The sequence below is a fragment of the Kogia breviceps genome, chromosome 3, assembly GCF_026419965.1.
Source record: "Kogia breviceps isolate mKogBre1 chromosome 3, mKogBre1 haplotype 1, whole genome shotgun sequence".
NCBI classification, from domain to species: domain Eukaryota; kingdom Metazoa; phylum Chordata; class Mammalia; order Artiodactyla; family Physeteridae; genus Kogia; species Kogia breviceps.
The window spans coordinates 28,338,436-28,363,962 of NC_081312.1; the positions used below are offsets into that span (position 1 = coordinate 28,338,436).

Genomic DNA, 25,527 nt, shown 5'->3' on the forward strand with positions numbered 1-25,527 from the left:
CCATAGTAAACAGAAAACTTCACCAAATGCTTCTCTGGAAATACAGCTTTTTCTCATTATCACTACATATCATAATACAATGAAGAGTAGGCCAGGGAACAGAGATGGGGATAATTAATTCTGCAGAGGACTTGGAAATGGATGGACAGGAAAAGCTGTAGAAAGGGGGTGACTTTTCATGCCATGAATGTTTATTTCCATCGTTAAATTCTTTGTATGAGGAACAAATTACACATGACCAAACAATCAAAAGCAGATTACATATTTTTTAAACTCTACCAAATCTAACTCAGGTTAAGCCTAATAATAATAAGCTGCTGCCTTCCAACCTTTCTTATTTAAGAAATCATACTGACAAATCTAAGAGCACAATTTTCAACTTATTCATAAAATAGCTATGAGGGAAGCTCTCTGGTTCAACATTTTGCTTCTAAAAAATTCTTTGGGAGGTGGAGAGAATGAGTCTTTGGCCACTCATTTATTTATTTAATTATTTATATATTTATTCATTCATTCTTGGCTGCATTGGGTCTTCATTGCTGCGCACAGGCTTTCTCTAGTTGCAGCGAGCAGGGGTTGCTCTTTGTTGCAGTGCGTGGGCTTCTCACTGCGGTGGCTTCTCTTGTTGCAGAGCATGGGTTCTAGGTGTGCGGGCTTCACAGGCTTCAGTAGTTGTGGCTCGTGAGCTCTAGAGCACAGGCTCAGTAGTTGTAGCGCACGGGCTTAGCTGCTCCATAGCATGTGGGATCTTCCCAGACCAGAGCTCGAACCCATGTCCCCTGCATTGGCAGGCAGATTCTTGTTTTTTTTTTTTTTTTTTTTTTTTTTTTTTGCGGTATGCGGGCCTCTCACTGTTGTGGCCTCTCCCGTTGCGGAGCACAGGCTCCGGACGCACAGGCTCAGCGGCCATGGCTCACGGGCTTAGTTGCTCCGCGGCATGTGGGATCTTCCCGGACCAGGGCACGAACCCGTGTCTCCTGCATCGGCAGGCGGATTCTCAACCACTGCGCCACCAGGGAAGCCCGGCAGGCAGATTCTTAACCACTATGCCACCAGGAAAGTCCAAGTTACTCATTTATTGAATCTTCTCAGAAAAAGCTTTAGGGTCACTACAGCAGAAATTAACACATTGTAAATCAACTATACTTCAATAAAATTTTTTAAAAAAGCTTTAGGGTTGGTAGCAAGCCTAACTTTAAGGCTGAGGCCAGTCCAATAGCTAAAAGGAATAGCTTAATCTAAACAAAGTTACAAAAGGAATAGCTTAATCTAAACGTTCACTAGTCCAGTTAAATTTCAGCTAGTTTTTCCTCATACTATCAACAACTGTGAATATAAATGACCTCAATAATCCTACTTCACTTTGATCACTCTTTTACTTCACAGATGACGATTTATCCAATTTTAACACAAATTACTTGTTCTACCTGATAATTTGATTTTTAATTGTTGGCATTGTGGTTTCACATATGTATGGTTCATGTTTTCAACTTGACCAGACAATAAGTTCATCAATGGTAGACACTTTTAAAGATATTTTCCCTAACAGACTTGGAAAAAATACTCAATATATAGTATTTATCCAGTAAGGCTTAATTTAAAAATCCTCTTTTTCCTCTAAAATAATGTAGTAGTACAAATGTACAACAATTACTGTCTTTACTTGATTATGAATTTCTTTTAAAACCACATCACATCAAGGTAAGAACTTGATTGCATGACGTGTCTACTTAGGAAGTCATATTGAGATAGGCTGGGACCTGGGACCTTTTACTGGAGTGCTTGCACCTGGACTAACATCTCTTTGAGTGACAGAATACAAAGAAACTACAAGGGACTAAAAACAACTGCACACATGCACAGTTGGGGCAATTATGACCAACAGGATTCAAAAAGGGCACAAACCAACTGCCATTTCTGAGGTGCTGAGAGCAAAAGCAGGGCACTGTGCAGGATCCCTGTACATGGCACCACTAAAGGGGTGGGCAGATCACCTAAGCTATACCTCCTGCCCAACCCATGGACCCACCCCTGTTGTTACCCCTTTTAAGGACCCAAGCAGCTCCTCTCAGGGAGAGAGCAAGAGTACCTGTCTCTTGCTTTTACTCCCTTGTACTGCAGCACGAGCCCCAATAAAGCCTTGACTGGAATTCTCATCTGGCCTCTTATCAATTTCTGTTGAATAAAGAGTCCAAGGGCCCAGGTCCATAACAATATGGTAGTGGTTATTTTCCTTGTGAGTAGAAATTACAGCTAGTTAACCTTTTTTTTCAAAATATCCAGTTTTGATGTTTCTGAAAAATCTTATTTATAACATTTGTGAATTATTAACATAAAAGAATTAGAACACAAAAATATCCTCAGCCAGAAAATTATATTATACTGTGTATAACAGTCTGCTTCACTGAAACTCCAGAGTTTAACCTATACATAGTTAACATAATAATAGGCATGTACTGAATGAAAAAAACACTCTTTCATTGATAGTACAGGTCATAATTTAGGATCTTAAAAACAACTTATGTGTGATGAATATGGCAAAATATAATAGAAGGGGAAATATGGTTAGATACTATATAAACATTTACTATATTGCTTAATAATTAAAGTTAAAATATCTTTTTCATTAATTTTATTTGCATTCAAACCAATAAAGAAGCGAAAGTGAAAAGAAGCATTTTATAGATGCTAGACCACTGGCCTCAAAATCAAAGGTCAGAGTTCTAAACTAGTTTCATCAGCTAGTCAACAAGTTCTAACTGCTCACCCATTACATACTCTTATGCTTGCAGATAATGAGACACCAAGAGAGATCAACCAATCTTCCTTAGAAAAACCCTCCCCTCCTCCTTTGGGCACTAAAGTTTGCTCATCAACAGCTTAATTGTGCTCTGTGTACATACTTGTAGAGAGCTTTGCAATTATGGAGTACTTTTTCCCCCCAAGACCTTAAAAAGAAAGTTAGGTGGGGAAATCAGGAACAGATCTTATTTCAATATAGTAGAGGTTTTCAGGAAGGTTAGTTAGCATTTATTACCTGTATCTGTGGTTCTCAAGGTGTGGTCCCTAGACCAAACACATTAGCGTCACTTTGGGAACACATTAGACATACACATTGTCAGGTCTCCATCTCAGATCTATTGAATCAGAAACTCTAGAGGCAGTTCTAATTCATTACTAAAAGAATTACTAATAAAATTTTAATTTTATTAAAATTATGATCATAAAACATATTTCTTACCATAAAGTTAAAAGTAGAAGAGAGGGGCTTCCCTGGTGGCACAGTGGTTAAGAACCTGCCTGCCAATGCAGGGGACATGGGTTTGAGCCCTGGTCTGGGAAGATCCCACACGCTGCAGAGCAACTAAGCCCGTGCACCACAACTACTGAGCCTGTGCTCTAGAGCTCACAAGCCACAACTACTGAGCCCGTGTGCCACAACTACTGAAGCCCACACATCTAGAGCCCATGCTCCACAAGAGAAGCCACTGCAATGAGAAGCCCACACACCGCAATGAAGAGTAACCCCCGCTTACCGCAACTAGAGAAAGCCTGCGCACAGCAACAAAGACCCAATGCAACAAAAAATAATCAATTAATTAATTTAAAAAAATCATATTCCAAGTAGAAGAGAGAGACTATCTGCTCTATGAGCAACAAAGGGAGAAATTAAAATTCAGCTAAGGATTAGAATTTTTACCAAAACTTCAGCTCTATCTTTAGTGCCATGCATTATGCTTACTGTTAAGGTTATAGTACAATCCTTAACTTTCCTTGAGAATCTGTCAGAAGACAGACTGGAAAATAAATAATTATCAAGTAATGTCATCCAAGCTATAAGAGGAGTATATAACACATTATGAAGACAGACACGGGGATAATTAATTCTGCAGAAGGTTTGGGTTGGATGGACAGGAAAAGCTTTAGAAAAGGAGTGATGGGCTTCCCTGGTGGCGCAGCGGTTGAGAGTCCGCCTGCCGGTGCAGGGGACACGGGTTCATGCCCCGGTCCGGGAAGATCCCACATGCCGCGGAGCAGCTGGGCCCATGAGCCATGGCCGCTGAGCCTGCGCGTCCGGAGCCTGTGCTCCGCAACGGGAGAGGCCACAAGAGTGAGAGGCCTGCGTACTGCAAAAAAAAAAAAAAAAAAAAAAGGAGTGATATTTGAACTGACCCTTTAGGAATATACTATCTAGGAACACCCCGGCAAGCTAAGGACAGCTCCTTTTTAAATGCTTTCCGCTAGGCCACCAGTGTAAAATGCAAGTGAACATTACAAAATAGATCTTAAAATAAGCTTTAAGTACCCTCTTAATTCCCAGCATCATTTGGGATTTCTCGTGGATACCAAAGTAGTATAAGAAATGGCCCTGCTTTAAGAAATTAAATCACAAATAACAAATTTGACCTATCCAAAATTTGGCAGAAACTAAACCAATTATAACTATTCACTGTATTTGGTTAAGCAAAAAGCTGTGACAGTCAACAACCAAGCAACAGTTATGTCAAGTGACTTGCTCCTAAGTCTAGTTTCTTTTTGTAGATTGACATTTTCGCAAGATATTTTAAAAAATGGAGACAGCTACCATGCTTTTATTTTAAAGGCTTTATTTATTCTTATTCAGAAGAAATAATTTATAAAGTCCACGGTGGAGAATACTATCCTAATGAGTTAAATATCCTGTGCTTGTAAGATCAACCTGAAATAATTCCATCTAAAAACCACATTTTATTTTATTTTAGTTTATAAATTTATAATACACAAACACACGCCCACATCAAAAGGAAGTTTAAAATGATGATGACACAAAAACTTGCACACAAATGTTCAAAAGTAGCATTTTCATAACAGCCAAAAAGTGGAAATTCCCAAATGTCCATCAACTGATGAACAATGTGGTACATCCATATAATGGAATATTATTTGGCAATAAAAAGGAATGAAATCCAGAGACAACAAGTAGATTAGTGATTACTTAGGGCTGACTGGGGAGTGGGAAGTGGAGTCGGGGGAATGGGAGTGGCCGCTAATGGGTATGGGGTTTCTTTTTGGGGTGATGGAAATATTCCAAAATTAGATTGTCATGGTGGTTGCACACTTCCATGAACATACTAAAAATGCAGTGTACACTTTAAATGGATGAATTTTATAGTTTGTGTAAAATATCTCAATAATGCTCTTTTTATAAAAATGGGTGATGTGTAGAGCTGTGCAAAAATTAAATGCAGAAGAACAAAAACTCCCTTGGATTCAAGTTAAACCCCTGATAAAGAGGCTTCGCACAGGGAAGATACAAGCTAACAGAACCTGGGTTTCTCCACTGAAGACATAAGCATCCAGCTCTTACCTCTACCCTGAGGCACAAAGAAAAATAGCCCTTTCCTCCTGGACTTGTTCTTGCTAAAGAACTAACTGAAAGTCTAACTAATCAACATTCTTGATAAAACTGGCTGTTGGGACATTACTGCAAATATACTTCAAGAGAAAATATACTTCATAAATTCAATTGTTTAAATTCAGATTAAAGGACTTCCCTGGTGGTGCAGTGGTTGGGAATCTGCCTGCCAATGCAGGGGACATGGGTTTGAGCCCTGGTCCGGGATGATCCCACATGCCAAGGAACAACTAAACCCATGCGCCACAACTACTGAGCCTGCACTCTAGAGCCCACAAGCGACAACTACTGAGCCCGTGTGCCACAACTACTGAAGTCTGCATGCCTAGAGACCATGCTCCGCAGCAAAGAGAAGCCGCCGCAATGAGAAGCCCGCGCACCGCAACAAAGAGTAGCTCCTGCTCACCGCAACTAGAGAAAAGGCCGCGTGCAGCAACGAAGACCCAGCGCAGCCAAAAATAAATAAATAAATTTAAAAAATAAATTCAGATTAATATCAGAATTTGTATTTATATACTTTTTGAAAGCAAAGATACTATATTTTGAATTAAAATAAGTATAGTACTTGGATTACTTAGACACTATGAATAATTATTTGAAAAATGTTCCTTTTGCTTAATGACTAAATATTCATCCCAGGAAGTCAGAATGCAATTAAATTTAATATAAGTAGATTAGATTAATGCAAATGCATTAAATGCAAAAGCATTTAACAAAGCTATATATTTAAACTATCAAAATCCATGAAATGAAAGATTAAGATTTCTATGAAAACTAAGTAATCCTCAGTATATGTAAATAATTGGGTAAATGTAATAACTGAATTATCAATCCTAACTCAGATCATGAGCAATAAAGATAATTTTATTTACACAAAAGCATTTAATTGTAGACTTTCCATGTGCTCATTATTGTGCTATTCTCTGAAGATAAAAATAATACTGGGCTTCCCTGGTGGCGCAGTGGTTGAGAGTCCGCCTGCCGATGCGGGGGAATGCGGGTTCGTGTCCCGGTCCGGGAAGATCCCACATGCCACGGAGCAGCTGGGCCCGTGAGCCATGGCCGCTGAGCCTGTGCGTCTGGAGCCTGTGCTCCGCAATGGGAGAGGCCACGGCAGTGAAAGGCCCGCGTACCACAAAAAAAAAAAAAAAAAAAAAAAAAGAATAATACTGATGGTTCCATTTTTTAAAAATTGGTTCATTCAATATGTACTTATTGAACACAACTTCATATAGGATTAGTAATGCTCACTTTTTTGTATTCACATTTTGAAGCGATTAAAAGATTGAGAAAATCAGTACACAGTTATTTGTATAGTATAATTTCTCACAGGGGCCATAAAATTGTCACACTAGTTACTTGGTTGCCCTTCAGTCCTGTGTGGCTATTTGAGTAGGATCATTTTCTGATCTGAACACATTCTTAATATATTGGTGAAGCAGAGTTCTCACTTGTTCTAATTAGTGCCATCCTTGGTGCTGACTTGACATTACGCTTCTTACCTCTTACTCAAAACAAATTGTTCTCTGCTCCACACATTTATAAAATCTGCTCAGTCCTAAATTCCACCTAACTGGCATCACTGTAATGTTAACACGTTTATTACACATTGTTCAAAATTTAGAGCTCACCCAGGGAAGAGTCTGCTGCTGAATGGCTGAGAACCACAATGGCTAACATTTCCGAATGATGATTATATGCTGGATACTATTCAAAGCACTTAACACATTATTATTCAAAATCATCACAGTATCCTATAAATAGGAGCGATTTATCATTCCCATTTAACAAATGAGGCACAGAGAGGTTATATAATTTGCTCAAGTTTAAACAGCTAATAAGTGGTTGAGACAGGATTAGAATCCAAGTGGCCTTAACTCCAGAGCCTGCTACAGTTATTTCCCGATGGTCCCTGACCTAAGAGAGTTCACAGACTAGAAATATATACATCATTAATAATATAAGTTGATATTGGCTGTAATAGAGGGATGAACAGGAGCGCAGAAAAAGGGCTAAGGAAGTGGACAAAGTGCTCCAGGGAGAAGAAACAGCAATCTGTATTTCAAACATTCCAGGCATAAACTTCCCAAGAAATGTGATTTAAGTTTGTTTTAAGAATTAAAATGAAAGACACATGAGATACTCGGTCTAAATCCACTTTCCAAATTCCAGGTCTATGTCAATGCAGACTTTACTCACATAATGACTGTTCATTACTTTTTAGAAAACTTTTAAAAAAAGTTTTTAGTGTAATGGCTTTTGTTTTCCTTCTAATTCATGACATTTACTTAGGTTACATATATATGGGTGTATTTCTGGACGCTTTACCCTGTTTTATTCATCTCTATGCCTGTCTTTATGTCAAAGCCAAACTATCTTGATAACTGTAGTTTTACAGTAAGACTTGAAAGCAGGTTGTGTAAATCCTCCAACATTGTGGGGGTTTTTTGTTTTGTTTTTAATTTTTTGGCCACACTGTGCAGCATGTGGGATCTTAGTTCCCCAGCCAGGGATCGAACCCATGCCCCATGAATTGGAAGCATGGAGTCTTAACCACATGGACCACAAGGGAAGCTTCCAACATTGTGTTGTTTTCAAAATTGTTCTGGTTATTAGGTCCTTTGCATTTCCATATAAACTTTAGAATCATTCAGCTTTCAATTTCTCAAGAAGGCCTGGTAGGATTTTGATTGGAATTGCATTGACTATACACAGATAAATCTAGAGAGAACTAACATGATAACAATATTTAGCCTCTGATCCATAAACATGGTGTATACCTCCATTTACTTAGATCCTTAATTTCTCTCAGCAATGCTTTGTAGGTTTCAGTATACATGTCTTACACACATTGGCTAAATTTATTCCTTAGAATTTCATGTTGTATTTGTTTTAAAAAACTCATATACCAACTGTTCATTGCTGGTATATAGAAATAAAATTTGATATTTGTACTTTGTGTCCGGAAATCTTGCTTTAATTAACTTATTACTTGTTTTAGTAGCTTTTTGGTAGATTCCTTAGATTTCTACGTAAACAATCATGTCATCTGTGAATAAAGACAGTTTTGCTTTTTCCTTTTCAATATGTATGCCTTAATTTCTTCCTCTTTCCTTATTTTACTAGTTACTCGATCATGATGTATTATTATTATTTTGCATATTGCTGGAATGGACTTGTTAATATTTTGTTAAGGATTTTTGCATCTATATTCATGAGGTAATATCTGTAGTTTGATTTTCTAATCTTTGTCTGATTTTGCTGTTAAGATAGTGCTGGCCTCATAATATGAGCTGGGGAATCCTTTTTTCCTCCTCTATTTTCTACTAACTCTTCATTAAATGTTTAATATAATTTTGTATCTATATGAGATGATGGATGTTCGCTAAACTTGTACTCAATCACTTCATGATGTATGTAAGTCAAATCATTATGCTGTACACCTTAAACTTATATAGTGCTGTATGTCACTTATATCTCAATAAAACTGGAAGGAAAAAAATGTTTAATAGAATTTATCAGTGAAGCCACCTGGGCTGAAGTTTTGTTTGTGAGAAGGTTGTAAATTACAAATGCAATGTCTTTGTTAGATGTAGAGCTATTCAAGTTTTTCATATCTTCTTGAGTCAATTTTGAAAATTTGCATCTTTCAAGGAATTTGTCCATTCCATCCAAGCTATCAAATTTATTGGAATAAAGTTACCTTATTATCCTTCTACTGTCTGTAGGATATAAAATGATATACCCTCCTTTCATTTCTGATATTGGTAATTTGTGCCTTCTTTCTTTTTTTACTTGATCAATCTAGATAGTTAACCACTTGCTGCATGAGCCGCTTGTAAATTTTGGAGATTAACCCTTTGTCAGTTGCTTCATTTGCAAATATTTTCTCCCATTCTGAGGGTTGTCTTTTGGTCTTGTTTATGGTTTCCTTTGCTGTGCAAAAGCTTTTAAGTTTCTTAGGTCCCATTTGTTTATTTTTGTTTTTATTTCCATTTCTCTAGGAGGTGGGTTGGCCATTTATTTTCTTAAATACTTTTTCTGGCCTCCACCTGACTTTTCTTGGGACTCCAATTACCCATATGTTAGACTGCTTGATGTTGTTCCACTGAGGTTATATAATTTTGTTTCAATATTTTTCTCTTGGTGCTTCCTTTTAGGTAGCTTATATCCATTTCTATAGTTTCTATTGCTATTCATGTTGAGCAGAATTGCTCCACTAATTCATTTTTTTAAATTTATTTTTAAAGATTTTATTTATTTATTTATTTATTGGCTGCATTGAGTCTTTGTTGCTGTGCACGCGCTTTCCCTAGTTGAAGCGAGCGGGGGCTACTCTTCGTTGCGGTGCGAGGGCTTCTCGTGGCGGTGGCTTCTCTTGTTGCGGAGCACAGGCTCTAGGCACACAGGCTTCAGTAGTTGTGGCACGTGGGCTTCAGTAGTTGTGGCTCGCGGGCTCTAGAGAGCAGGCTCAGTAGTCATGGCGCAAGAGCTGAGCCGCTCCGTGGCATGTGGGATCTTCCCGGACCAGAGCTCGAACCCATGTCCCCTGCATTGGCAGGCGGATTCCCAACCACTGCACCACCAGGGAAGTCCTAATTCATTTTTAAGTGAGTGAAATTCATCTGATTTTATGTATATCATAGAGATTTTAATAACAAGCATAAGTCCAGAATGATTATTATCTTTCCTATGGTTTGTAGCAAGATGAGCGGGTTTTCAGAAAAGGTAAAGGACTGGAGATTACTCAACCTTAGGAGAGGAAGGAAGAGAAGGGGAGCTTACGGTATATACTATTAATTATTCCATTTTTATTATCAAGTCTTATTTAAAAATCCCCCCCAAAACCTCACCACTTTAACTTTTCAATCTCTTCTGTTTTTAAGCAGAAAGAAAATGGAACATTTAAACTCCAAAGCAACTTCTAAAATGTTAAATAGGATACTGTAAAGTTTATCTTACCAAGAATTACTTTTATTTTCTTTTGCTTTGGGGTTGGTAATTAAGCAAAATGAGCACTATAAATTCTGGCAGGTAATCAAATAAATTAATGCTTCATATTCACCATGGATATACACAAAAAGAAAAGCAATGCTCATCAGTAATTATGCTTGAGAATCTGTAGAAGATATAAAAATTCTAAAAATGTGAAAACTGCTGATCTTAGTAGAAGTTAGATGAAAATTAAATTTTCTGAGCATTGTTAATTGGCAGTATTACCTAGCTTTTCAGAAGAGGGCAGCAAGAAGCTTTCTAGTGTAATGAAAATCCTATTTGAAAGGTACGATGGAATTTCAAGCTATTTTATATATATATGTATATATATAATTTCAACCTATTATATTTTATAGATTGGAGCAATCTATAAAAACCTTATGAATACACAGCTGATAAAGATTTCAGGAGGTTCTATAACTCATTCACCTACCTTTACAAGAACTTATTAAGTTATCAAGGCAAATAACCTATAACATAAAAACTTGATTCTCTCTTACAAAGAATATATTTTGATAATATAGAAGATATTCTAAGAATGTTTACAGCAGACCAAAACAGTTAAATGACCATTAAGGCAAAATATGACAAGGGCCATAAGACAGGTAAAGAATAAGTGCTATAGGAGCCCAAAGATGGAAATAGCACTAGTAAGGACTAAAAATTCACAGCATTAAGCTTGATTTGGGCTTCAAGTGTGAATGAGATGTGGACAAGTGTAAAGGAGGGGCCAAGGCATTCCAGATGGCAGTCACAAAAAGGACAAAGACATAGGGTGCTTTGGGAAAGAGAAATGAGGTACAATCTTCAGAAATACTCACAGCTAAAGATTCAGAGGAAAGCATACAGCCTGGAAGTACAGGTTCCCAGAAGTTAGAGAAGTGTGCAAAGAGTAATGAGGCTAGAAAAGGCTATTGGATAACTGTAAAATCTGATATTTAATTACAAGAAAAACTGTGCAGGATATGAGGAGGCACATGATTTAATAACTGAAAAACCTTGGGTTTTTGGTTGATTTTCAAGTCCCTTTTGAGCTAAATCTGGGAGATCCAAGTGCTAACAAAGAAACAAAAATCTTAGTTTCTGTTATTAGATGCAGATTCCAGATCGCAGAAAACAATATTGGATTGCTCAGGAATCAGTCCACAATTAGAGTGCTGTATTCAATTTTCATTGTCATTTTATAAGAAAAATGTTGGTGAACTAGAAGCTATATCCAAAGAAAGGTAACCAGAGTAGTATCTCAAAACTGCCACAACAGGAAATTAAAGACTGGTTTTATTTACTTTATCTTTCCACTTCAAACCTCCTTTATCTTCTGTATCCGAATTCTAGGCAATGGGAGCAAATCTACCAAGTCACCCATATTAGAAACTAGGGAAGATCATGCTGGATCCTTCTCTTTCACTCCCATCTTCAATCTGTCACTAAATCTTATTGAGTCTCTAACCCAAATGTCTCATGTCAGTTACATTTACTGCCTCACCAGTTTAGTTTAGGTCCTCTCCATCTCATCCCTGGACTATTACTGATAACCTAACTGATCTCCCAATCTAAACTTTACTCTCTTACAAAACCACTCTCTATATGCCAGCTAAAGTGACTTTCTTATAGCCAAATCTAACCATATTATTCCCTGGTTTAAAAAGAAATCTTCAATTACTTCCAACAATCTTCAGAATAATGTTTTAAGTCCTCTTTCATGTTTACAAGGCTCTTGCCTACCTCTTTATTTCTTTGTTTAATCAGATTTTTTACTAAGCATCTATTATGTGCTAGGTAATGTGGATACAATAATGAATAAGCCAGAAAAGGTACTGTCATTCATGGAGCTTACTAATGGACAACGCCATCTCCTGCTAGTCTCCCAGTGCTCTAGTTACTCAGGGACAACTAGCATTTCCTCAGATGTACCATCTGATTTCATACTTCTGTGCCTATGTATATTATTCAAGTTACTTAGACTGGCCCATAGTTTCTTCTGTATTCTCCCTTCTTCCGGATTCCTATACTGCTTTATATCCATCTGGCAAATTTTTATGTACTCTTCAAGACTCAGCCTCAGGTGTCTCTTCTACGAAGCCTCTCCTGAAACCCTCACACAGGCAAAGTTGGTTATTCCCTTCCTCATGTCAGCCATGAACCACATACAAACTTCTTTTACACTAAACTATAATTACTTAATTACATGCATGTCTTTCACTGGGAGATGACTTCCTCACGTCTTATTTATTTTTGAGGCCCTAGAATCTAACAGTGCCCAAGGCATAGGATAAGCTCAATTAATAACTGTGAAACAACTGAATTACATGATTGGCTACATGAATGAATTTATTCAAAGAGCACTATGATAGATTTCTTTAAATACACTGAACTATTTATGTGTGAGAGAAATTTGCTCTTTTAAAATTTGCTACTAACATCTTAAGTAACAACTATGGCTATAAATTAAGAGAAGTCAGAAAGAAGGGAGAATTTTGTGGGATAATTTTGTCTAGCAATGGAAATAAGCTCCCTTCCCCTGGACATGTTGAATTGGATGCTGTAGGAGGAAGAGACTAATGATGCTGAAGAGAGAGGAAATAAGCATGAAAAGGTTGAAGGTTCCTTAGAAATCAACCAGAAAACAGAAAATAGAATACACAGAAAAAAAGGGGACAATTCTCAGATAAGAAGGACACCTCTTGGAATTAGGAAAAAGAATGAGAAAACAGAGACAAAGAACTTAGGTATTAAGAGAAAGAGAAGAAGGTTCACTTAAGATAATCTAGGTATTCCTAGTATCAATAAAATAGGAATTTCTCTTGAAAGGAGAGAAAAAATTGTTCTGAGAATGTAGGAAAAGAAGATATTTCAGAATCAGTCACTGAGGTAAGGCTTAAGACAATGAGACATCCCAGATATGAAAATCTGTTTTACTTTCAAAGGTCAGTAGAACAGGCAATTTCATACTTCTGTTCAAATTTTAACATCCTTGTCTGTCCAGAAATTCCTCCTATTACCTAACTCAAGTCATTGAAACTTTGGATTAAATACATTTCCTTTTACTCTAAATGATGTTTGAAAAACTGGCTAATTTTTCTATCAGAACATTTACTAATTCAAGGAAAGTACCAATAGCATTGCTACCCCTATTAACAAATAACAACTGTTAAAATAGGGAGGACTATAAGATTAGGAATAAACAGAAATATTGTAAAACTGGAGCAGTGCAACATGGAGACTAGCTGTCTATTTTGTAGATCTTTTGAAAGCAAAAAGAATAGAATCCTTAATTCTTAATAGTTGAAAAGAATAGAGATCACCCAACCTAAGCTCCCAGTTAATCCTAAACAGTATCTGGTAACATTCCAACGCTGGTCACAGAGCTATGCCTGAGAGTTCTCCATGATGGTGAACTTGGTACTTTCTGAGAGTCCATTTAATTTCTGGAAATTTGGAAAGTACATCCTTAATACTGTGGCAAAAACAAAACAAACAAACCTCTTTCTAACTTCTCCGCATTGTTCCTACCTCCATCCTCTGAAACGGGACATGGATAAATGCCCATGTGTAGTCAATGCAGAGCAAATGGGATGTAATGAATCTAATCAAAAGTAAGGAAAAATAGGTGTAGTATTAGGGACAACTAACTCAATAGACAGCTGCTCCTTGAATACTTTAAGAGCAATAAAACTAACTCCTTATTATCTTCCTTGACACTAGGATTCTGTTCAAACCCAAGAGGTTTATAGAAATTGTGCAATTCTTTTGTACTTGCAGATATTCAGTAATTCTTCAGATGAAACATAATAAGGAGAAACAGCATGTGATTCTATAGCCAATCATGGATGATCCATTAAGAAGACAAGTGACAGCTCAACCCTCTCTCCAGGAACATTTGTCACCTATGCCTTTATCCTTCAGGGATTTGAGTTGAATGACATTTGCTGTAGGTTGATAATTAGTTTTTCTTTCTTTCTTTTTTTTTTTTTAAAGCATAGGAAGCTAATGTTGGCTTGTTCCCCATGAGGGACACTAGCCTAAGTGGTTTTGGGAATATATGCCTTGATCCGATTTGCACTATGACTCCTGAATGCAAGAGCCATCCCAGCAACACCTGCTCTCCTGACAGGTCATGAGGGACTGTTAGAAAAAGGATCCATCAATTCCACTCTCCCCAGAGAGATCACACAGACCTAGCGTTAAATATACAGTTCAATGACATGTTAAAAAATAAAATTCCATCCACCAAAACCTAACAGTTACCAGAGGTCAATATTTAGAAGACCCTAATAATGGAAATTAGCATAAAATTTAATTTTTTTCCCAACTGGACTGTAATCCAACTAAATATTCAGAAGGGTACCACTTATATCAAGGGGGATAATATGGAAAGGAGTGAAACTCCTTAATCAAATCATGTTACCAATATATTGCTGAGGGCTTGAGTTGTGGGTTCTATTTCTCATCATGGGGTGGAAATACAGTTGCTTCCCACCCAAAAACTGTGAATTACTTATTTTGGATTAAAGTAAGTTTGAGCATGCAGATTTTACAACACAAAAACTGAAAATATGTAAGCAATAACATTTTCATTCAAAATAATTAGCTTCCTTTTCATCAACAAAGAGAAGTATACAACTTTTATTTTTGGCCTATTCATATACATTTCGTGTTTCAGTTCAGTTTCCATTTATTTTCCTATTAAACATTATTTAGCTTTGTCTCTCTAAATGTTGCAACATCCAGTCTGTCCTTTCTACTACCTATTTCACCTATTTTTAACAATTAAGTTATTTTTTCCAAAATTAAAGTTATAGATGTACATGTCTCAAAAATCAAATAATTCTATAAGGTTTGTTATGAAAAACTGCAGTTCACCTTTAACTCCTCAGTGGGAACCATTGTTACCCTGTTTAGCTGATTATATTGTATTATTACCTCTATGTCTCTAAATGACTAAATAATATGCTTGTATTACTATTTCTCGATTTTTCAATTTGAGGCATTATCTATTGACTTCCCCCAATATAGAAAGTGATGATTTAGCTCCTTTTCCCATCCTTCCACCTTAACTCCTCACAATATATATGCAAGCATCCCACCTCCCCTCTTCTCAGTTATATGTATGTTTTTAAAACATTTATTAATTTATTTGGTTGCACCAGGTCTGAGTTGCAGCACGTGGGATCTTCATTGCCACGTGCGGGATCTTTTAGTTGAGGCATGTGGGCTCTTAGTTGCAGCATGTGAACTCTTAGTTGTGACATACATGTGGGATCTAGTTCCCTGACCAGAGATCGAACCCAGGCCCCCTGCACTGGGAATGTGGAGTCTTAACCACTGCGCCACAAGGGAAGTCCCTCAGAGTTATATATTGTAACTTTACCTAGATCAATATTCACTTTCTACATTATTATGATTATATAAATGCTACTTATAGCTAACCCATGTAATAAACTATGATTACCTTTCCTTTCTTGCATATCTTTTTGTTTTCCCTGAGTTTTCTTAGGTTGCTTAGTTTTCTGTGTATTTATCTCTAGTTCAACCACAGACTCTATCACTGCCTGTTGTCAAAATCTTAAGATATTGAGATGCATCATGTAATTTATCAATTTCATCTTCCTGAAGAAGTCTCCAGATAGTCTGTCCTGTGTGCCTGGTGCACAGCAATAACCCTGGATTCCTCCTCTCTCACCTGTTTTCTGTATCCCATGGGTGGTGCATGAGTGCCAATAGTGCATAGAGTTTATCAGAGGTCAATTTTTTGAGATCTTCCATATCTAAAAAATGTCGTTATTCATCTTTTCACTTGAAAATAATTTTCCCTTAGAATTTTGAAGATATTTTTCTGCTGGTCTCCAATGTTGAAGACATTCTGATTCCTATCCTTTGTATGAAACCTACTTTTTGTCTTCTCTAGAAACTTCCAGGATCTTCTCTTTTATCTCAGAGTTCTGAAATCATGAAATGATGTGTCCTGGATTAGGTCTATTTTCATCTATTTTGGTGGTAACTGTCAGGACCTTTCAGACTGGAAACATATGTCCTTCAAGTTTGGGAAGTTTTTTTGAAGTATTTCATAAATGATGTCCTTTATGTTTCCCTTTTCCTCTCTTTCTGGAATTCCTATTATTCAGATTTTTGGCTCTCATAGATTGGTTCTCTTTTCTAATTCATGTCTGTTTGCTCTATTTTTGGAAGACTTCCTTAACTTCAACTCTGGAAACTTTTGAGTTTTTCATTTCTATCATATTTTTAAATTTCCATGAGCTCTTTCCTGTTCTCTGTATGGTCCTTTTTAATAGCATCTGTTCCTATTACGTTTGCAATACCTTATCTGTCTGAGGATATTAATGAGACAGATTGGCACAGTCTGTTTTCTCTTAGTTGATTTTTTCCATTTGTTGCTTTTGGTCTTTATTTTTTATGTTAGGGGCTCTTCTCAAATGTTGACAATCTTTCATTGTTTTTTCATATGTAAGAACAAAAGACTAAAAAGCTGCTTGAAACGTCTGAGTGTAGGAGTTGGGCATGTTGACTGTGAGTTTCACTGCAGTGTGACCAGGCTTTTTAGTTGTAGAACTTTCAGTATCAGCGTCTTTATTCTACTTGGGCTGGTCAGATTCCCCAGAAGTCTCTTCCAACCTTCTGAATGAAGGGTGGAAGCCTGGCTGTGGAGGGAGGGGTGGTCTCAGCATGCAGTGGGCATAGTTCACTACATTTGTGGTAGAACCTCCATCCTTGGTTGGTTCCAGTTGAGGAACCACTTTGTTTTATTGTCTCTGGAGAATAAAGCTCCAGTCTTTTGTGGGAAAGAATAAAGCAGGTGATCTAGGCATCTGACTCCTTCTTAAACAGACTTTAATTAATCCCCCTTATTTAAACTATCTCCCCCCTCCACCTAGTATCAATCTTTAGCCTCTTGGAGTATTGTGAGGTGTGAACTGTCTTGGTTCTTGGCTTTCCTCACTTTAGGACTGCTTTTCTTAGGTCTCCTAAGTTCACATGCCTACCAGTTTCCAAAATTTTGATGCTGTTGACCTCTTTTCTCTTTTCTCCTGAGGGTTCACATCTTTTTTTTTTTTTTTTTAATTATTTTAGTAGGGTTTGGGAGGGAAAGGAAAACAAATGTGTGCATTAAAACCATCATTACCCTGGAAGCATTCTCTTCCCAAATTTATTTTCCACTATACATACTTCCAGCTTTCTCCATGATTCCAACTGTTCTGTCATGCTCCCCACTCCTACCTTGGTTATGTCTTTACATTCCTAATGTTAGTTATGGTCTTTCTAAAGAGCAAGAGACAGTGGATAGCTTCTGAATAAGTAGCAATGAAGAAAAAAATTGGTAAGTACCCTTTTGTTCTCTGATTGCTTTGAAGGCTGTGTTTCCACTTCTCATTTGTAAATATAAGATTCCATCTATTCAACAGGAATTTGGACACACTGTTTTGTAATATTCAAAGGTAGCATAAAGCATGGTCCCAGACAGCAAGGGTCTTACAATTTCACTGGGAAGACAAGCATCAATAATAATTGGATGCTAAAGAAGTCAGGAACAGGAGGGCTCAATGTGGCTAAAAACAACTGGGAGAGAATTGTAACAGTTCAAGGAAAATGAAATGGTTAGAAGAGAGAATTAGTCATAAAGGAAATTAGGAGAATGCAATGTGGTTAAAAGGTTGGAAGAGCCATCTTCTATTCACATTCACATTTGTTTTGTCTTCCAAAACAAAAATTACCAGACTTTTTTTTTGGGGGGGGGAAGTTTGTTAAAACCTATTGATTAATATTTATCAAACCCCTTCATGAAAAGTAGTCAACAGAATTTTGAGGGAAATTTATAGCTAAGTCAATCATTGGCTCAGATGGCACTGTCCAGGTGGTGAATGCTACCCAGCCAACTGTGAAAGTTACAGGTGTACCCTCCTTTGAGAGAAATTAACATCTATTAACAAAACAAAAACTATTCATGATACAAAATGAAATCATTTACTTTATAAGATTTAACTTTTCACAAAGCTTTTACTCCCTGTGCCAGTTATTCATTTATTACCTCTCCTCTCCTAACTCCCCTTCTCTGCCCTGCTTTGTGATACTGGCACTGGACCCTGCAGCAGGCTACGTTTCTCCTGTCAGGTGGTTCGATGTTAAGCTTGCCAATAGACAGGTGGGAGACTGCAAGGCTGAAGCAGGAAGAAGGAACTTTTCTTCCTTCTTACAATGTGTGGTTTTTCTGTGCAGGAAGAGCAGGTTGGCAGGTGGGGGTCCCAGCAATAGTCACCTTGCCAATGCCTGCCCTCAGTTCAGTGCCCCCAAGCTAAGATTCTTCACCACCTCACGGGTGGCTGCTCCTGCATTCACCAACAGGGTACCCTCTGGCAGTGGGCAGCATGTCCTCTCTTCAGAGGTCTGAATCTCTGCCTTGTGGAGATCTCCTCTAAGTTTCTAAGTTCCTCTGTGTTCACTCCTTCTGCTTGGGGTGAGGGGGCAGGAGCTTTCTGCAGTTGCTACCTCTATACGCCTTAGAGTCTTCTTTTACCCCTTTATAAGTTAACCACTTTCACTTAGTTAACAATTATTTATTTAAAATTTTCCCTGTTCAAATTACTCCTGACTAGATTCTGGTTAATACAATCAGCCCCAAAGACCAAATAAAGAGAATGCATGCAATACCAAGTAAAGCCGATTCCCAAATTCTAATGTTAAAAAATGAATTCCAGCAATTACTGTTATAAATCTAAAGACATTCCCCAACATCAATTCTGAATAAGACAACCATAAATATAAGGTTACCCAAACCATGAGTACCGAGCACTGAAGAGCAAGAGCAAACTACTGCAGAGAAACTTTTGGATTTTGCTGTGATAAAATTACAAGATTAGTGGCTGACAAGAACCCAATAGATGAAAGAACCTGATTATAAGAAAGCATTTAATACTGCTTCTCCTGGCATCTTCCTTGCAAAATTAATTAAAACTAGCCAGGATATATGAGTCTCATGAATTGAAAACTGGCCTCAAGACCACAAGGAGTGATTATAAACTGCTTTAAATCACATTGAGGAAAGTGTCTGGTAGAATGTCCAGAGAGTATTAGATTGGTTATAATCCAGTATTTCCATTAGTGCTTAGGAAAGTAAAGAGTCAGTTAATTAATATTTAGTAGACATAAACTAGAAGGGATTTGTGAAAACCAGTATGGTCTAAAGTATAAAAGATTTAGAAAAGTGAGAAAGATGTACAAAAGGTAAACTCTTTCTCCTTACTATGAATAATTAATATAAAAAGTAAATTTCACCTAGTGATCTCAAGACCTCATATGCATAAGACTACATAAAGTTGTCAGGGAAAAATCAGATGTTTTTATCTGGGTTAACTAAGAACAGCAGCCACCTTGGGGGTCCTAATTCCTTTCAGTCTACAGAAATTATAAACTCAGACAGAGAAGAGTGTTTGGATCTATAAGTAATCCTTTGCACAGCTACATCATACAGCAGTTGAGTTAATACCAGAATTTCCTTTTCATGTGGATTTGTACATTTACAAATACATGGAAGCAGAGACAAAACAGAAAAACCAAAAGCAGCAGTAACACCAACAGCCAAACTGAATTTTCTTTTTTTTTTTCCCAGTACGTGGGCCTCTCACTGTTGTGGCCTCTCCCGTTGTGGAGCACAGGCTCAGTGGCCATGGCTCACGGGCCCAGCCGCTCCGCGGCATGTGGGATCTTCTCGGACCAGGGCACGAACCCGTGTCCCCTGCATCGGCAGGCGGACTCTCAACCACTGCGCCACCAGGGAAGCCCCCAAACTGAATTTTTTATAAAGATATCGTTTATGCCTTAATAAAGAGATTGCCTAAACCCAGAAATTGTCTGGCCTGTTCCCTCCTCTCCTGCACCTTCCTAGCACCTATGTGTGTGTCAGGCACTGGGGACCCAGTGGAAAACAAAGCAGACACTAAAGAGTAATTGCAATACTGAGTTAGGGTAGGAGGAAGCAGACAGTGCTGGCAGAGCATACACTGTGGGCATGGGAGCGAAGGTAGGAATAACCTAGTCTAAGGGTCAGGCATGGCATTCCAAAGGAACTGACATTTAAGCCTGGAGTTTGCTCTAGTCCCTATGTGGGCTCCTTCTTAAGGCAACAAGTTGTCAATGGTAATTTCTTGCTATGGGACAGAATATGGTCTGGGGCTTGTTCTCAAACTGCCAGCATCTAGTCCAAAGGAGTCCTGGTGTCTGTTTTCCTTGAGAAATTTAGGGCTCTAAAAATGCTTGCAAGTCACAATTTAGCTAGGAAAGGGCTGGATTAAGCTCCTCCCCCACCCATACCCATACAGATATACTGTGCTTCATGTTTCTTTCTAGTAGTTATCTGGGTAAGAGGAAGACAAGTACTGGCCTTAAGAAGTGACTACTTCATGGCAGTGCTAAGCAGGCCTCAGGAGAGCACCCAGGGCCAGGACCAAAAGCCTTCCCTAGTTGCCATGGTCAGGGGATTTAGGCCATGCTCAGAAAGCAAGATAAGAAGCAGAGGCTTTGGAATCACACATGCCTGAGTTCTAGTCCTGGCTCTGTCATTCAATACCTTGAGCAAGTGATCCCCTCTTTCTCCATCTGTACAGTGAGAATAATAACAGTAGCTATCCCCATAGGAGTGGTATCAGGATATGGATAAGGATCTGAGCATAGGGCCAGGCATACAGCAGGACACGTCAGCTGTGATTGGTAATAAAAAAACAAGAATATGATGGACCATATCTGTAAGTAGCTGAAGGAGTATATACGTATGTTTATTTGTATGCACCTAAATTGTTTATTCAACCCATATTTAGCTAAGTTAAAATGTCTTAGAATGTCCCATGGGCAACAAGACACAAGTTGAAAACAAATATCTCTCAGCCCCAAGCAGTAGTTTTCCTTACATTCTCTATTCTGGTTAATTAAACCAATTAAAAACTACTCAAGTTAGAAACTGAGCATCATTCATAACTCCTGCATCACTGCATCTTCTAAAACTGGTCTCCCTGCCTCTAGTGGTCCACCAGTCATGAGCTCCTATAATGTGCCATACACTAAAAAAGAGAGGCAGAATTACAGTGAAGAGTAAGACAACATCCGCTGCCCTCAACTAACTGTCAGAGTGCTCTTCCGACCAAGAGGTCAATCGATGTCACCTCCCTGCTTCAGTGGCCACACAGAGCCTTCAGACAACACCTTAGCTCATATGCACAATCACAGACTCCTTAGTTTCTATCTTCATCTCCTGTTTACTCAGCAGTTCCCCAAACACAGCATGCCTCAGGCCTTAGTATGCTTAGGCCCAGACTATTTCTTTTTTTTTTTTTTTTTTTCCGGTATGCGGGCCTCTCACTGTTGTGGCCTCTCCCGTTGCGGAGCACAGGCTCCAGACGCGCAGGCGCAGCGGCCATGGCTCACGGGCTCAGCTGCTCTGCGGCATGTGGGACCTTCCCGGACCAGGGCACGAACCCGTGTCTCCTGCATCAGCAGGCGGATTCTCAACCACTGCGCCACCAGGGAAGCCCCCAGACTATTTCTTACCCACACTGTGCAGCAATTACCACTCCACCCCACCTACTCACTGCCCGTCCTTACAGACTGGTAGGATTACTTTCTCTGACCTTGTCTGAGATAAATAACCGTCCCTAGTGCTCTCTAATAAATCTGTACAACTGTAATCTCAAGGACAAGAATGTTCTCCTCTATAACCTTGTTTTCCCCCATCTCTGTTAATAAAACCCTAATTTTATTCAGGTACAGGATGATCATGCACTTAGGGGAGACTGGGCTCCTTCCCAGTCCCAGAGGGTGAACCATTATCGGTCCACCTAAACCAATCATGGTAGTCTCATTTGTCTTGACAGCATAGGAACGTGACTGACGCCCATTCGGCGACATGTGAGGGGAAATCTGCTTCAGAGCTTCTGGGGTTTTTCTTACTGATAAGAAGGTTGGGGGAGGCGGGACTCAACTCCCTTTTCTATCTTAGGAAACTGTCGTTGGTATATGACATCAAAAACTGTAGTAGCCATCAGATACGATGCAAGCCAAACTAAGAAGGAATACAACACATCGAAGGTGACACAGCAGAAAGATGGAACTAACAGTGGTCTCTGATGTCACTGAATTAACCAACCCTAAAAATGAAGTATCTCTGGACTTCTTGTTATACGGAACACCCTCATCCTTTAAGCCATCTTAGTTGGGCTTTCTGTAATTTGCAGAAAAAGGCATCCTGACTGATAGCGTATTGGTTTGCTGGGGTTGTGGTAACAAACTACCACACACTGAGTGGCTTAAACAGAAACTACCGTCGCACAGTTCTGAAGGCTAGAAGTCCAAGATCAAAGAATCAGCAGGGTTGCTTCCTTCTGAGGGCTGTGAGGAAAGGATCTGCTCCAGGCCTTTCTCTTTAGCTTTTAGACAGCTGTCATCTCCCTGTGTCTCTTCATTTCATCTTCCCTCCATGTATGTCTGTCTCTGTTTAAATTTCCCCCACCCAATAAGGATACCAGTCATATTGGGTTATGACCCACCCTAAGGACCTCATTTTAACTTGATTCCCTCTGTAAAGATCCCATGTCCAAATAAGTTCACATTCTGAGGTACTAGAGGTTGGGACTCTGATGTGTCTTTTTTAGGAGGACACAATTCAACCCATAACAGAGACCTTTTTTTTTTTTTTTTTTTTTTTTAATTTTTTTTTGCGGTATGCGGGCCTCTCACTGCTGTGGCCTCTCCCGTTGCGGAGCACAGGCTCCGGACGCGCAGGCCTAGTGGCCATGGTTCACGGGCTTAGTTGCTCCGCGGCATGTGGGATCTTCCCGGACCAGGGCACGAACCCGTGACCCCTGCATCGGCAGGCGGATTCTCAACCACTGCGCCACCAGGGAAGCCCAACAGAGACCTTTTAAAAACTCTAATGAAAGTCATGGATACTCTCTGCAGAAAAATATACATGTATACGTACACATACCCAATTCTGTTTATAATTTCAGGAGATTCATGGACTCTTAGGTTAAGAACCACAGCTATAGTATACACCTGAACAAGACAGACACTTGAGCATTACACACAAACAGAAGCTTAAATCAGTAATTGCCTAAGTAGCAAAATTACACTGCAGGTAATTCTAAGGGTACTGTGTTATGTACAGTTGTTACTGGTGTCATCGAGGAATTGGTTCTAGGACACCAAAATCCATGGATGCTCAAGTCTTTTATATAAAATAATGTAGTATCTGCATATAAGTTATGCACGTTCTCTCGTATACTTTAAGTCATCTCTAATATCTAATACAACATAAATGCTATGTAAATAGTTGTGAATACCATATAAATGCTACATAAACAATTGCAGCAAATTCAAGTTTTGCTTTTCTAGAACTTTCTAGAAAAAATTTTTTAAAATATATTTGCAATCTGTGGTTGGTTGAACCTGCAGCTATGGAACCCATGGATATGGAGGGCTGATTATATATACAAAAGCAGGAAAGAGATAATTTATTAAATGAAGGTTATGCTAAGATCACCTGAAAGCTTTAGAAAAGGGAGTTACCAAGAGAGTTTTCTCTTAAAGGGATAAAGTCAATAATATTCTTTATATTTATACAAATTTTAGGGATAATTTGGGTAAGATTGTTTTAGCTCAGAATTCCTAGTATTAAATCTTTCTTATAATTAAATGAAAATGTATAATCTACACTGAAAATTATTAGTACAAAGAGAAAACACATTTTGTTTGCATTAATCTGTTAATATTAAATAAGCCTTAAAACTTAAAATAGTTGAGGCTTAACTACCAGGAGTGCAGAGCGTTTAAATGCTCACTTCCACAGCCCCAGCAAACCCATGTTGTCAGTAAGGCTGGAAGGAACTCTGGCGCCCTGCAAAATGGCAGGAAGCAAGGTGAGAGAGAACCGAGAGGAAAACTGTAACCATCTGGTACAACATCAATGTAACTTCCAACATGTGAAGAACTAGAAAATTCTGAAACTTTGTGCTATTTGGCTTTGAGGAATAGCGTTCAAAATCATTAAAGGTCATTTGTAAACTGTGGCAATCAGGTTAAATAAGTTTGATTTCTGCTCTCTAGAGATAAATTAGTAGTAATGATAAGAACAGTAAACATTTTCCTTCCTCCTTAACACCAAAAATTGCTGCAAAACTAAGTTAAATTATAAAGCAAGGTATCATAAGAACAAATCATTGAAAATTTGATATTAAGATACCTCTGAAGTTGAAACAAAGAATTGGGAACATCTGCAAAAACCACCTGGCAAATGATATGCAAAATCCTTAATTACCGAGACTAAAAAGTTATATATTTTTTCGGGACTTCCCTGGTGGCGCAGTGGTTAAGAATCCTCCTGCCAATGCAGGGGACCCAGGTTCAAGCCCTGGTCCGGGAAGATCCCACATGCTGCAGAGCAACTAAGCCGTGTGCCACAACTACTGAGTCTGAGTGCCACAACTGTTGAAGCCCGTGTGCCTAACGCCCACGCTCCTCAACAAGAGAATCCACAGCAATGAGAAGCCCATGCACCACAATGAAGACCCATGCACCACAATGAAGACCCAAGACAGCCAAAAATAAAATAATTTAAAAAAAAGAAGTTATACATTTTTTTTCTTCCATGTGAAATCCTGTCATAGAACTCACACTGAGTGATAACAAAAATGAACTATGCCTGAGGGAATAGGGAGTCATTACAAGGAGAGGGTGGGATTTGAAATGGCCTTGAAGGATATGCAGAAGTTTTCCAGATAAAACTGGAAAGGCTAGGTTGATATTAGCAAAGTCCTTTTGTGAAGGCCTGAGGAATGTGAATTTTCTCTTGTAGGACCCAAGGTGCCAAAGAACTTTAATAAGTAGGAGTATGACATAACTAGCTTTGTTTTTTAAGAAGTATCTGTGGTAGCAGAGGATAGACATTTTCACCATCGACCATGGCAACTAACAAGGCCACACACCTAACATGCTCAGTTAATACTTGTTGATTGACTGACTGAACCCTTAGGAAAGGGTTATTAGAACTGTAGACTTGACACATAAACAAGGGTTAGTCCAAAAAGACAATCCTGAGTATTCACATAAAGTAACAGCAGTATTTAAGGCTTACTGCT

General features: G+C 38.5%; 1 protein-coding gene across 7 annotated transcripts in view; it reads right to left on the reverse strand.

The window, feature by feature from the left end:
• LIN52 (lin-52 DREAM MuvB core complex component) overlaps positions 1 to 25,527 on the reverse strand; it is a 208,304-nt gene that overhangs the window by 105,212 nt on the left and 77,565 nt on the right. The window contains exon 6 of one of the 7 annotated variants that reach the window (XM_059055926.2): positions 1,057 to 1,109. The exons of the other annotated variants lie outside the window; for them this stretch is intronic. Within the exon in view, the coding sequence (XP_058911909.1) occupies positions 1,072 to 1,109 (38 nt within the window). The 3' untranslated portion in view covers positions 1,057 to 1,071. Of the gene's footprint in view, positions 1 to 1,056; positions 1,110 to 25,527 lie in introns of those variants that run through there. 7 annotated transcript variants of the gene reach the window in all.